The 15,516-nt window shown below is 39.0% G+C and overlaps 1 protein-coding gene across 1 annotated transcript in view; it reads right to left on the bottom strand.

Moving 5' to 3' along the window:
• Positions 1-14,693, bottom strand: part of itih2 (inter-alpha-trypsin inhibitor heavy chain 2) — a 60,040-nt gene extending 45,347 nt beyond the window's left edge. Inside the window, 9 exon segments of the mRNA XM_060842525.1 lie at positions 2,620-2,727; positions 5,242-5,404; positions 5,625-5,729; positions 7,580-7,752; positions 9,391-9,433; positions 9,854-9,903; positions 10,128-10,160; positions 13,605-13,682; positions 14,604-14,693. Coding sequence (XP_060698508.1) covers positions 2,620-2,727; positions 5,242-5,404; positions 5,625-5,729; positions 7,580-7,752; positions 9,391-9,433; positions 9,854-9,903; positions 10,128-10,160; positions 13,605-13,682; positions 14,604-14,693 — 843 coding nt within the window.
• Between the last annotated feature and the right edge of the window lie 823 nt (positions 14,694-15,516).

Genomic DNA, 15,516 nt, shown 5'->3' with positions numbered 1-15,516 from the left:
TGCTCGCTCAGTAGCACTTGCACTTACATATTTGCTGTGGGTTGGAGGCATCAAGATTATAAGGACTATTTAAACAATCTAGGTTGATTTTAACTGCAGCAACCAGGTATTAACAGAGCGAGATTAGCCTGAAACTGGTGCCGGATTATTTATTATCTCATTCACTATGACCCTCCAACTAACATCTTTATAGTGGTTTTCCTATGAATAGCTTGTCATATTTAAGATGAAAATTCAGATTCTTCAATTGAGGTAGGACCCCAAGTGCAATTTTATGGTGCAGATGGGCAAAATAGGTGCTACAAAATGGTCAGGTCTACATATGCTTCTCTAGCAGATTGCTTTTCCCTCCATGTTCAGTCCATATAGGAATGGGCTGATTATCCCATGTTCCTCAGCCTGTGGACATGTCCCCGGGTTAAATTGTTGAGTCCGCATGCAATTTATGTGCAAGTTGGAACACAATGTAGCACAGTGTAAAATAGTTGTTCATACATATTGGAAACGTTCATATGTTGGATCCTTAAAATTACATTCCTGTATGGGATGGCATTCATAAACATGACATTTGTAACTCAGGAGCCCTCCCGCCATCATTTCCTGCAGCAATGCACATGAGGTGGGACATTAAAACATCATGGCAGCAACATAAGATGGGTAGTAATTAGGCTGACTACCCATTCTGTTCTAAAACATTAAATTTGCCCCACCCTGCATTCATGATGTCAGAAGTCACATGACATCAGGTTATAGTCCAATAGGTTTATTTGAAATCACAAGCTTTCGGAGTGCTGTTCCTTCATCAGGTGTCATGACCAACACCTCCACATCATGCATTCATGAAGTAATTGCACAGTGTGTAATCAGACTGAGTTTACCATGTTTTGTAAATCCCTATCATTAGTCAGGCTGAGTCTTTCCTTTCATGAATAATGAATCCTGTATTGATATAATCAATACAAATATTTTGACTTGACCTCCAACTGTAATCATTGAAATTTGGATCATATTTAATTATTTCTTTGATACACAATTTTCATTCATTTTGTCATTAATAGGTTTGTGTGCTGTCAAAATTAGTAAGAGACAATATTAGGAGAATTACCTGCCAAAAAGATGACAATGACTATACTTTAGAATCATAGAATATACAGTTACAGAAGAGGCCATTTGATCCATCCAGTCTATACACACAAGCTGGAAAATTTACTCTCTTCTAAATTAGCTAGAAAAATAAAAGATTTGGAGCTCTACAATCCAGCCGGCAGTAGAAAATTAGAACAGGGAATTAATTTATTTAACCAGTTAAATTTCCCACAAGTGTGGATCAGACATTATTCCCACCAGCTGTAACCGTGATCACACATATCCAGCTGAAATATAACCAAGGTCTCTCAAATGGACACATCAAATTAAAACCTTCAACTCATTGAATAAAGTCCATTCAAATACACATAAACTAGTGGAGTGGTGAACTATTTCAGTAGATTGTCGGCCAAATATAATGAAAAACAGTTTTGTTGTTGAAGTCTCTCATGAAACCAGTTTTGTCTACATTTTGAGATTCAGGGTTGTGCTACTTGGAGCAATAGTGCGTTACAGAGAGAGACAGGTTGATAACCTAGCTGGTCTTACCATGTGAGCCTGTGCAATTACAACTCCAGTTTGTAACTTAGGGCTGGTACTGAGTATCTAAGATGCTTTGGCATCTTAGATCTCAGAGTCATAGAGTCATACAGCACAGAATAGACCCTTCATCCAGCCAGTCCATGTCAAACACGATCCCAAACTAAACCAGTCTCACCTGCCTGATTCTGACACATATCCCTCCAAGCCTTTCCTATTCATGTACTTATCTAAATGTCTTTTAAATGTTTTAATTATACCCGCATCCACCACTTCCTTGAACCACCCTCTCGGTAAAAAACTTGCCCCTCATGTTTTTTTTAAATTTCTCTCCCCTCACCTTAAAAATATATCCCCTATACTGAATTATAATTGGGTTTAGACAACGAAGTATTTTCAGGAAATGCTGAACCAGAATGCTGAAAATGCAGTGCCCTGACAGCAAAAGATAAGTTGAATTTTCAGTTGAGCTCTTTATGGCAAATGGTTCTCATTTAAAGTTACAGTCAAAACATTGAAATATTCAATTGCTCACCAGACATCTCTGCATTTTTTTCTGTTTTTTATTTCAACTTTCTGATATTTTATTTGTATTTCCTTTTCTTAATATCTCTTGTATTTTGATTGCCACCAATAAGACACTGTGCAGTGAGCAATTTGGTAATTGTTGGCATAGAACCAATCTCAATGAAAAATGAAACATTAAATACTAAAGGTGTTGAGGAGTGTGGTGAGAGAGTGGGAGTATGGTTTTGAGATGGAGGGTCAGCCTATGATTTTAGTAAATGGTGGACCAGGCTCCATGGGCCTAATGGCCTAACTTCTGTCCTTATTTCTATGTTTTTGTGCTTCTATAATGGGTTGTAGTAATTATAGTTTAGACGTTTGGGTTGAACATTGAAAACCAGTACAATACCATTTATGAATCTCTATGTTAAATATCATCATTCGTTTCTTTAGAAAAACCTAATAGAAATTGTAACTGAAGTTTACCTTGTTCTCTCCTTTAGTTATGCGGATGACCCCATCAAACTGTGTTCCAAACATGTTCGGTGCTTCAATACGGCTGATTCCTTGTGGCTCAAATATATAGACATCCACCTAAGGGGAAAACAAATTATATTCCGAACAAATGGACTTATTAATTAAACATATCAGATTTCTTTTTTAAATCTCTAGATGGTGAACAAATCCACATTGAACAGAAATATCGTCAAGCCCATGACTTGATATCCACATGCAACATCCAAGTAATGCACAAATCAGAAGCAGGAATCTTAACTAATGGTTGTTTTCTATGTGAGTAATGCTGAGACCATTTACGATGTCTCTGTTAGCTAACACAGCATAGTTTAGGGAGAAAACTGTGATCTGCCCGCTCTGAAGATCTCAGCGTAATAGCATGTGCCACATTAAACCACTGAATTATCAGAGTTGTAATATTTATTTATTAATCTCCTGTTGCCCCCTGGATTAGTTTGGAATTTGGAGTCAGATTGAAATGTTTGACCCGCCACTAAATGTCAACTCCAATGACTAGGAGAGTACAGTATTTGCAGACACTTAGAAGTTGCTAATTAAGTCAATGTTGTGCAGCATTGGCTGAATAGATCCTTTCAGATCCACTGGCTGGTCCAGGATCAGACAGTCTGGGGGTCTTGTCATTGCATTGTCTCAGGGCTGGATTGCTGTGGTCCCGTTTTCACTTGCCCACACCTTCAACATATTCTGTTCTGAAGAAGGGCCACTGGACTCGAAACATTAACTTTGATTTCTCTCCACAGATGCTGCCAGACTTTGAGATTTTGCAGCAATTTCTGTTTTTGTTTCAGATTTCCAGAATCTGCAGTGTTCTTCATTTCTTCCCCCTTCAACCCATTCCCTGCCTAACAGGTTGAAGAAAAGTTTCAGTGCTTTATATATGTTTATGCTTCCTTAGCATGTTGGGGGACCTTCTGGTCTAGAGAAAGGGACACTACAACATCACCATAAGACCCTTTAAAATCAGGAAGGATGAGAATCACAGGCAGTAAGGTGTGAACCCACGTAGGGAAACCCCAATGGACTTCAAATCAATTGCCTTAACCATGAAGTTTGTATTTCATTTGAGTCTCCTTGAGTCTGAGAAACTTCCAAAAATTGAGGGTGGGCCAAACCAACTGAGAAAAATTCTGGTCACTGTCTTGTTCCTACCACACAAGTGTACACAATTGGAATTTGACTCTGAAATATTTACAACACTTATTTTCAATCAGTGGTAGAGCCGTGGAGTCATACAGCAGAGTAACAGTCCAACCAGGCCGTACTGACTATAATCCCACATAAACTAGTTTCACCTGCTTGCTCCTGGTCCATATCTCTCCAGACCATCCCTATTCATGTATCGATCTAAATACTTATTCAGCCATGGCAAGTCAGAGACCTTGCTAACATTATGCTCATTGTTTCAAGATGGCGCCTAAGCATGGCAACACTTTCTATATACCACACGAAGAAACACTTTTCACAGTATTTTTATATACATGTGACAACGAATCTAAATCTAATCTATTCTAATCTAATCTAACATATTATAGCAGCTTTATCACATATACAGAGGGAATTTTGATGATCTGATCATCACAGTCGGAGAGTTTTTCATTTGATTAATCAAATGCCGGATATCATAGTTTTGCCGAGCATCAGGACCTTGAAATCTTGTTTGAATAATCCGAAAGTTGGATAATTGAATGTTGGGTAACTGAGGTTCCTCTGTAATCATAATTTAATGCACTTAAGAGGAATGTCATTGGACCAGCTAACCATAAAACCTATGAACATGAATTTGAATGGCAGGTAGTGAAATTTAAATTCAGTAAAATCTGGAATATAATGCTTGTCTAATGGTAACTGTGTCAATTGTTGTAAAAGCTCATCTGGTTATTAATGTCCTTTATGGATCTTTTACTGGTCTGGCCTACATATGAAACCAGATGCGCAGCAATGTGATTAGGGATGGGCAATGACTTCTGGTCTAGCGAGTCACATCCCAAGAACAAATTAAATAAACCTCACCTGCATCAAGTCAAAATTGAGCTCTGTAGATGATGAACCCAAAATGATGTCAGCCGTGGTAGAGTCATATAGCACAGAAATAGCCCCTTTGGTCCAATCAGTCCATACTGACCATAATCCCAAACTATACTAGTCCCACCTGCCTGCTCCTGGCCCATATCCCTCCAAATAGTGTAGAACATGAGTTACCTGACTAGGGCTGTTAACCTGATCCAATCAGGGAGCCCTGGCTGACAGATATAAACAGGAGCATTAGGGGTTCTGTTCACTCTGGGAGCTGGCTTTGAGAGAGCTGAATCAGTGTCAAGGACTCTCCTTGTGTAAATAAAGGGTGACTTGTTGAGGGGATACCAGGCTCTGTGGAGTTATTTCAGAGCCAAAGAAAGAGGTACTGGAAAATGTGAACAAAAGTTTTACCAATGAGATGGAATTTAAGGAAGGTCTCAACAGGAAGTGTAAGAATTCAAATGGACAGCTATCCTTTTAGAGATAATACTTGCCATCTGGTCAGAGTGAAACCCATAGAGTGCACAGTGTAGCAAGAAAGATTATTGAATGTACCTGGAGCTGCTTTACTAAGCTTCCTGGCCGAAGTATGATAGTCTGCTCATAAAACCCCAGTCGTCGTTGTAACAGTTCTTGGCAGTAAAGTTCAAAGCTGACTTTGCTCCCACCAGGAACATTTACTTCAGCCTTAAAGCTTTCCATCTCATGAGCTGACGTCCTAAATATGAAACACATCGAGAAATTACTGAAGGGCCTTTTTTTGATCATGTAGTATTTTCCTGGCCAACTCATTATGTACACAGGAAAAGAAGAGAATCATCTTGTGTTTGGCTTTGGAGAGCGGTTAGCCACCAGTTGAGGAGGGGAGATCCAGGATTATAAACAGAATGTGTAATACAGGATAAAAAAAAAAGCATAAACATCAATGGAGACTTTACCTAAGAATCCCAGCAGCCTTTCCTTGGGCCAATGCTTCTGCATAAAGTTTTCTGGCCACACTTGTCTCATGCACGGATCCAACAAATGTTATATCATTCACCGTCCTGTGTGAGAGATGGAAAGCATACTTATTAATTCCATTAAAATAATAATGCAGGTTTATTTTGCTTCTTATTATCTAACCTACTTTTCCCATTTTTCATTTCTCATAGTTACCTTGAACCCTATCTATTCTCCCCTCTCTTGATCTCAGGAGTTTGGAGGTTAATCATGTTCCGTCTATAGATCAAACCTGGGAAGTAAAGTTCCATAGAACTTAGCATAAAGAAAAGTCTTGTTTCTAAAACATGTTTCATGACCACAGTATGTTTCTGGACTGTTTACAACCAACAAAGACCTTTGAAGTGTTGTCACGTAAGAAACACGTTAGTCAATTTGCCCACGAAGTACGATTATCCTTTGAAACAAAACTCCTGTCTCCAGACTTCACTCATTTTGGAAATAATTTTTGTTCTAATTTTTCTCTTAAAAGTACACTTCTGTTAATCAACTAGCATTGCATGTAATTTAGAAACTGGGGATTTACTGAGCAGTGAAATACAAGTCAACAACTCAAAGAGGATTCACATGAGCCAATACACACAAAACGATACCAAAGTCCAAAATCTTCACCGAATTGCCTACTTTTTTGTTAAAATGGTCATTAGTGAGAAGAAACTGAAAAAACCACGGATGTTGTAAATCAGAAATGAAAACAGAAATTGCTGGAAAAGCTCAGCAGGACTAGCAGCATCTGTGGAGAAATCAGACTTCAGAGGAAGGATCACTTGACCCAGAAGGTTAACTGATGCTGCCAGTCCTGCTGAGCTTTTCCAGCAACTTCAGTTCTTGTTTCATTAGTGAGAAGAGTTTGTTTAAAAAAATGTCACAATATGAAAACTTGTGTTTAACTTAACATTTAATGCTTTACAATTGCAGTTTAAGATGAAGTAGAATGAATAACCAATTTGGGATGGTGGGATGGAGGGGTGGTTTACATTTGACCAGTGACAAATGGGTGCACAGTAAATTAATCACCTTCTTGTCATTGCATACAATTTTCTTTTCCAAATTTCCAAGAGCCCTGGCTGCATAAAGTTGGTTAGGTCACTGTGTTCAGCCCATACCCTACCTTTAAACACAGCCTCTTTACAAAGTTGTTCCACAATGGCCAACATTTGATTTTCTTTCATTTTTGTTGAGGCCAGGTAGAGATATAGTACTCCGAGAAAATTAGCTGACTCCTGGAAGTCCCTGTATGTACCCTCACTATGCCCTCAACCTCCTAATCTCCAACTGCCACTGTGACATTGACTGCCTCAACCTGTCCACACCTGTCACCCACTCTAACCTTTCACCCTGGTGTAACCTAACTATGTTTCTGCCGGGGATTCTGTGCTCCCAAGCCCCTGATCTGTCCTGTCTGCTGGCTCAGCCTGCTGATTTTCAACAAGAACTTCTTCTTGACCATATACCAACACACCTGACCACTGGCTATCACTCTTTGGCAACATCACAACCATAGCCATTTGATGATGGAGCAGATTAAACTTGCTCGCATGGACATGCACAGGTGATTCTAACAGCCTCCCCAATGGTTGTGTCCATACAAGTACCATATAGCGCCATATTAATCCACATTAATCGTGGATCCCACATTTGATTATCAAGGTGGAGATTCCAGCTGAGGTAGCAGTAGAAGTGATATACTGTATTTGGCCAGAGCACTCCTTGCTTACAATGATACAAATCATTGGCAAGGATTGGCAAGACCAATATCTGAAAGAGAAACTGTGAGGAAAGGAACTCACCCTGACACAGAGGCTCTGCTGAACATTTTGTGCACTTTTCTGTTTACAAAAGTAACCATCAGGAGCTGTTAGAAAGAACAGTTTTACTTGCTTTCAGAACTCACATTGTGAAATTTGAGATGTAGGCTCCCGTGGGAATCTCTACGTTGAACACCACATTCTGTGGACTCGAATCCTTATTCACTACCTTGGTGCTGAAGACTGTTTCAGCAAAGCGTGAGGTGATAATGGATTTAACTTTATAGCTGTGAATGGTGATGTGTTCATCAATGTGATCCTGTTTGACACAACAAAGATTTTAGCAAAAACATTTGTTATTTTGCAACTCAGGACCTTGCTTGTAATTTTCTAAAATTAAAATAAATGCTTAAATGCTTGATTAGATTAGATTACTTACAGTGTGGAAACAGGCCCTTCGGCCCAACAAGTCCACACCGACCCGCCGAAGCGCAACCCACCCATTCCCCAACATTTACCCCTTACCTAACACTACGGGCAATTTAGCATGGCCAATTCACCTGACCCGCACATCTTTGGACTGTGGGAGGAAACCGGAGCACCCGGAGGAAACCCACGCAGACACGGGGAGAACGTGCAAACTCCACACAGTCAGTCGCCTGAGTTGGTCAGTCGCTTGCTGTCCCTCTTTCCACAGACTTGATGCTCAAGGTTTGGAACAGCACAGAGAAGGCACTTTCAGTTCCCTAGTGGTAAAAACAATGACTGCAGATGCTGGAAATCAGATTCTGGATCAGTAGTGAAGGGCTTTTGCCTGAAACATCGATTTCACTGCACTTTGGATGCTGCCTGAACTGCTGTGCTCTTCCAGCACCACTGATCCAGACTTTCAGTTCCCTGGCCAGTTCTGATTATTTTAACTTCAAAGGGGCATTGTCTACATCTCTTGAGAAATGTTAACTCTTCCTAGGATCCATAGATACTTTCTGAATGAGGATTAACAGCACATCCCTAAATTTGGGCATTTACTATTATGGACTTGTGCCTTATAGGCTAAAGTTTTCCAAACTTATTTGGCATAGACTTGTTGCTATTGGCAAACGCAAGAAATTTTCAACAATTTGGCCTATACTTGGACTTTGTCCTCAGAGGTTGATTAATAGATATTATAAATTTTGATGAATTTTCATGGTAGTTTGCATTAGCAAAATTAATGTTGTATTGGATCAGGCCAAACCCCCTTAAAACATTTCAAGAAAGTAGCCCAGACTTTGCCAGTTGTTTTAAGCTGAGGTAACGTAGATTTACCAGGAGGGATGCAGGTCAGGCAGCATCTGAGCATAAGGAGAGTCATGATTTGGGCATAAGCCCTTCAAGTCCTGCCCAACACATCGACTGTCCTGCTCCTCGGATGCTCCCTGACTGGCTGTGCTTTTCCAGCGCCACACTTTTTGACTCTGATTTCCAGCCTCTGCAGTCCTCACTTTCTCCTGCTTTCACTGAATAACCAAACCAGAGAAAAGCTGAGCTGGAAGAACTGGCTATTCCCCTTTCATTGTACCAGTGTTTTTATTTAAACTTGAAAGCCTTTTTTACTGAGGTAGTATTTGTTAGTTATAATCAGGTTGGCCCTAAAACCCATCCAAGGCCAGACTTTTCGGAGTCTGTGTCTTTTACTACCTCTCTAAAAAAAAGCCAAGGACAGTGTAGCCTTGTTAAAGGAGCAACTTCATCACAATTTCCAGCTTGTGACAGAATGAGGCTAAATCTATTCTAACAAGACCACCAGACTTACATTCCAAGCCCTACTTCCCAACATTCCAGGTGGAGGGTTGGTGGGAAGCAGTGCTAGATGTTGTGCCTGTTGGGGAAGTGGAAGAATTGGCTGCAGGTTGACTCCATGCTCTCTGGTGATTGAAGGCGGGATGATGTGTGAGGAAATCATGAAAGCTGAGACTCTGACTTTCCCAGAGGCTCCTGGCAGAGCTCTCCTGTTCTTCCTGGCCCCTCCAGAGAACTTAAACCTTTTTAAAAGACCCCTTTGGTGCCTCATCTAGCTCAAATATTCAACCAATGGGATGACCTAATAAAAATTGTAGTCAGGTCCCTGTCATGTGATTGAGACCAGTTGGTTTTGATATCAGTGAGAAAAATATGAAAACGTCAGTTCTAATTTATTCTCTGGTGAGTAAGTAAAGTGGGTGATTTTAATTGTCAACATATTCCTTGAGAGAGTCATATTGTATTTGAGAAGATTCTGTTTTTCTCTCTCCAGAGAAGCTGCCAGACCTGCTCCAACACTTACTTTTTTTATTTATTCTTTATGTGCTGGATTTCTGCCAGATGTAATCACCCATCTGTTCATTCATTTACTTTTCTGTCTATCTTCTGATCTCTCAAAAAGGCATGAGGTGGGAAACAATCAATTATCCTTATTGAAGGGAAAACCATCTCAAGGAGCTAGTTCAATTTATTCAATGGCCTGACCAACCTTTCAATAAAGGACTACTATCAGTGATAAAGGACAGACAAGCAAATTTGTGCATATCAATTATTTACAAAAGTGAAGTGCCTGTAAGAGGAAAGATGTCAATAACCTACTGGTCTTGCAAACATCGTGATCAGTAGATGAACAATGGTTAAACTGGTCAGGAACTTCAAACACTACAGAATAATGAGATAGAGTGAGCCTACCTCATCCTCCTCTTTGCTGTTGTCATCACTTCTCTGTAAAATAAAACAGTAAAACATTATTTTCTTCATGTTCAGAAAATGTTACTCATTTATCCCATTATAAAACAGTATAGTGTCAAAATGAAACGCCACCACCATTTTCTTGCGGGCAACTAAAAATGGGCAACAAAATGCTGGCCAGTCAGTCACACCTATGTCCCACAAGTGGGAAACATAATTATTTTAACACAAGTATTAGCCGTTCAAAAAAAGGTTCATTATCAACAGCTTCCTCATTTCCCCTTCCCCCACACATTATCCCAGTCCCAAGCCTCCAACTCGGCACTGTCCTCTGGACTCACCCATCATTACCCCCTCTGACCTATCACCTTCTCCCTCACCTTTATCCACCTATCACTTTCCAAGCTACCTCCCTCCAATGCCACCCCCTCCCAGTTATCACTCAGCCCCGACTCACGAACCTCATTCCCGATGAAGGGCTTATGCCCGAAACATCGATTCTCCTGCTCCTCGGATGCTGCCTGACCTACTGTGCTTTTCCAGCACCACACTCTCGACTCTGACCTCCAGCATCTGCTGTCCTCACTTTCTCCTCATTACAAATTAACACTCAAAGTCAGCAAGGTTCAATAACGTTTCTCTAATATTGTTAATTCGGTTCCAGTGATTAAAAGGCGTTGATTGTGGTGCTTTGGGATCTTGCTTCAAAGTTGAAACATGCATTCAGGCATAGCTAGAGGGTGTCTTTAACAGTCTTAACCATTGTGAATTGGTGAACATTCCTTTTCTGAAGCACTCTGGTATGTCTCTCATTTCATTTACTCGTACCTGGCTGTGTCATAACAGGTAGCTTGGCGTGTATCACTTCCCAGACTGTTTACCAATATGACATCAGCAAAGTAAGACAAAGAAGAGCAAATGCTGAAGATCTGAAACAAAATCTGAAATTGCTGGAAAAACTCAGGAGGTCTGGCAACATCCCTGGACAGAAAGAAGAGTTAATATTGTGAGTTTAGTGACCCTTCCTCAGCACAGACAGTGACCGGGCTCGAAATGTTGACCCTCCTTTCTCTCTGCAGATGTTGCTAGACCAGTTAAGTTTCTCCAGCAATTATTGTTTTTGTTTCAGATCTTCAGTTGTTGTTCTATCTTGTGAGTGTTGTTGACAATGCCAGTGTATGTTGATCATCCCTAATCAAACCTGAATTGAGTGGTGTGGGAAGGCAGTTAAGAGTTAACCACATTGCTGTGTGGTGTGGAGTCACACATAGGTCAGACCAGGTAAGGGTGTTAGATTTTCTTCCTTAAAGATCATGAGTGAACCAGATGGGTTTTTACAACTGTTAAATGGTCACCTTTATTAGGATTAGCCTTACGGTCCAGATTTAGTTTTGATAAGTACGTTTAAATTCTGCCTTGATAGGATTAGAACCCAAGGCCCCAAAGCATTATTCTGAGCATCTGGATTTATGTCCCAGTGTTAATTAGCACCCTGGCACCATCTTCCACTTGATGTTGGCTTAGACATAATATCTTGTCCCAATAAAACAAGATTTGGCTTGTTTCTTTGGAGTGAAGTTGACTTAAGCTGTTTTGGACAGCACATCCTTGTATCGAAAATTCTGTCAACTTAATTCAATCAAACTCTTTAACAGGCAAAAGAGGAGACTTTAATTTCATCTACTCTCGAATTCTGATTCAATTCCTCATCTCTGAGATACAGTGTGATCTAGCTCACCTTTGTTAAAAGCAAATTTAATATTCGCTTTGGACCTATTTTTCCCCCTTCTGTATCTCTCCATCAGTATTGCATATGTTTGATAGGTCACATCAGCTAACTAATAGCTTGGCAGAGCACAAAGCTCCAAAAGTATTGAATGCACACACAAAAGAAAAAAAGTAACAATGTCCCAGAGAACTTTTCCTTTTCCTTTTTTGGAATTCCATAAAGCTCAGCATTCACATACTGTTTTCCATCAAACAGAATTAACTAGAGACAGTTTGTTCATATTATCTGCAAATCAAAACTGACATTTTCTTTGCAATGAGAAATAAATTTTCTTCACATGGTTCTTACCCATCAAAGCAAAATTGTGAATCTTTATATCCTTTTAAGATACTGTTTCTGTTTAACATTACTTAATTCATATTCCTGATACTGGCTTTAGCAAAGTTAACAAGGAAAGCGATATAAGAACTTTCTGTGTTCATAAATAAAAGACTGTTAGTATTGAATAACAAAGTTCCCTTTCATATTTGAGACCCATTATCCTCATCAAATACTCAGTCCCAGGTTATAGATAAACGCAAAGAAAAAGAACTAACAATGTGCTTGATTTCGTAATTCCATTTGTATCTATGCCATACTATGAGAACATTGGTTCATTTTTAATAATTTACCTTTTGGTAAGATCAGTCATTTTGGAACAAATAGCAATAATAGCACTAATTAATATTTGCCTGTAAGTAAATTTGCCAGGAACTGGGTCAAGACAAAACAATTATTAACATCTCATAACTCACTTTACTGGAATTGTAACACTCGTAAACATTCAGAAGGTAAAAGAACAGCATAAAATTCAGATCTCCACCCCTTTCACGAATAAATAAATTATAAAACAATCTTCTAACGGAAAGAAAGACTTCCACTTTTGATGTGTCAAGTGGAGAGCAGCAGAGTCAATAAAACAGGGGTGTAATGATTATCATGATCAGACGAATGATGATGAAGAAATGTGCTCCAACCCAAATTGACAACTGCAGAATTTAAAAACAATTAATTATTAAATGCAGAATTTAAAAGCTCGTGTCAGCAATGGTGCCCATGAAACTATCTCATCAGCCTTGGCTCAGCTGCAGCAGTCACTGAAGAACAGGGAAGTCCATCTTAATGTGCTGTCACTGTTTACCTTTTAACTACATCACTAAGAACTCATTACTGTTTGCAGGAGCTTGCTGTGTTTTCCTACGTTACAGCAGTGACTACACTTTGATAGTATCTCAATGGCTGGAAAGTGCTTTGGAATATCCTGATGCTGCAAAGCCTGTTGTATCATTGCAAGTTCTTTCTTTCTTAAGAGCCAGCAGTTTGAGCGGACCAAGAAGAAAATGATCAAAAGAATTGAAAAGACACATGACCACCCATTAAACACAAACTAATAAACTGTCTTGGAAAGAAATGTTATACTTTTTAATATTCTTAGTGATTGCTTAGGTCAAATGATTTCTCTGCTTCTGGTCTGTTTCAACATTGTAATTATATTCTTTTTGAAAGCTTTATAAAGTTTCCTAAGCAACTGTGCATAGAGTTATTATTATCTATTCTTATCCCAGAGAGTTCACGAACATCTTTGAGATGAACAAAATGTTTTTTTCAACACCCTTAGTGATTAGCACACATATCAATTCAGCTAGGCAATTCTCATTTAATATACGACTGAAGTATATTACTGTCACATTCAATGGACTGAACCTTACCTTTTGGCGTCTTTCATATCTGTTTATATTTACAGAAGGACCATCCACAATCTTGTCAGATCCAGGAGTTCCTACGGGCTGATATAGAGAGAAGTTTTTATTGAGGTCAAGCAAGAACACAGATCTTTTACAAATTAAGAACAGGTTTTAGTAACACATATGTATTTATTAAACATCCCCAATATAAAGACATGTTTAAAAATAACTGATAAAATACAAATACTGGAGCCATGTTCACAACCAAAATCCCAAGTAATCAAAAATGCCACACTACCCAATAACATATTTATTTCATTGTTTTGTTCCGATCTTACAAACTACAGGAACAGTAGCTTAGTGATTATATTACTGAGTTAGCAATCTAGAAACCAGAACTAATGATGTGGTGACATCTGTTCAAATCTAAGCAGGGGAACATAAATTTAATTAATAAATAAAACGAAAACTGAAAAACTAGGATCAGAGTTCATGAAACTACTGAATCATCATATAAATCCTCTTTCAGGGAATAAACTCTGCACTTCTTGCCTGGTCTGGCCTGAGTCTCCAGATCCACAGCAATGTGGTAGACTCAAAAATGGTCTAGCAAGCCAGTGAGTTGTATTCAAGAAGACTTATCATCTTCACCAGGCCAATCAGGCCAGTAAATGTCAGTCTTGCTTGCAGCATCCACATCCCAAGAATGAATAAAAAAGATCACATTTTGAAAAATGACTCTAAGTTTTAAAAATAAGATAAAATGCTGGAGAAGCTCAGTAAGGCTGTCAGCATCTGTGGAAAAAGAGAGAAACAGATTTAATGTTTCGAGTCTGAGGTGGTTCTTCTACACCACTTCTTCAGACACTGATCATTACTCTGTAAAGTTTGTCAGATTACAGCAAGACCTTGGAATCTTTATGACAGATGTTTACTTTGCAATATTTAATCCATAATGTTGATTATTCATTTTTAAAATGCACATAAGACCAACTAAACTGAAAGTTTTCAATCGGCACTTACAGACACATCCGAAAAGTCACCTGCAATTATTTCAATACTTTGTATTTCAGGCACGAGAAAGAGCCAGGCACAGAGAATGAGGAGTTTCATACTGTCTGATGTTCCCACACTGATGCTGCCAACACCAGATAGACTGCTGGTGACTCACTTATAAATTCAGGTGAAACAACAGGCAAAGTTGCATTTGCAGTTCCCTTCTTGAGTTCACTAAAACTTTACCCTGAGCTATGGTCAATAATTACTGAGTATGTTACCAAACTTGCAAATAGCTGCAAAGGTTGTGCAAACAAGACAATGCTCTCTGTACTTTTGGATGATAACCGTTTGAAACCTGATTGATATTTTTTCTCTCCTTTGTTTTGAAGGTTCTTCATTATGATACTTAGTCAGGAACAGGGAAATTCAAACAGTAACTTAAAATTACCTCAATCAATGAGGAAAACCTACTGTACAAATGTTAAGAATAATGTTGCATGTGAAGTAATTAATAAAGAATGCAGCCAGGTGGAGCATAAGCAACTCATTCTTGTTTAAAGATGTTCAATGGAAGGTTCAAGGCCCTTTTGCATCTTGGTTGGTCGCCAATTATACATGTGCCCAATGGCAAGCTCCATTATATTTAAAAATTTACTTGCTTCTGTAATCTGGAGAATTAGCTGTCCAGTTTAAATGCAGACTTCATGATGCACAGATTTTGAAGAAAAGTGTTAGATGACAACAGTTCATTTAGTTCCACTCTGTTTCCCTCAGAAAGAAAGATGGCATGATTTTCAGTCATTCTCCTGATGCCTTACCATTGCCTCCTTGTGGGAGAATTTGATTGATGGCAAGTCCTTTTAGAGATAAACGTTTGCACTTTGTATTTAACAATACCTGTTTGCAATTTTTTTTTCAGGACTTGAATCAATATTAA

This window comes from Hemiscyllium ocellatum, chromosome 23, assembly GCF_020745735.1.
Source record: "Hemiscyllium ocellatum isolate sHemOce1 chromosome 23, sHemOce1.pat.X.cur, whole genome shotgun sequence".
Taxonomy (NCBI): Eukaryota; Metazoa; Chordata; class Chondrichthyes; order Orectolobiformes; family Hemiscylliidae; genus Hemiscyllium; species Hemiscyllium ocellatum.
The sequence above is the reverse complement of the archived record's forward strand: the minus strand, read 5'-3'. Positions and strand labels throughout refer to the sequence as shown.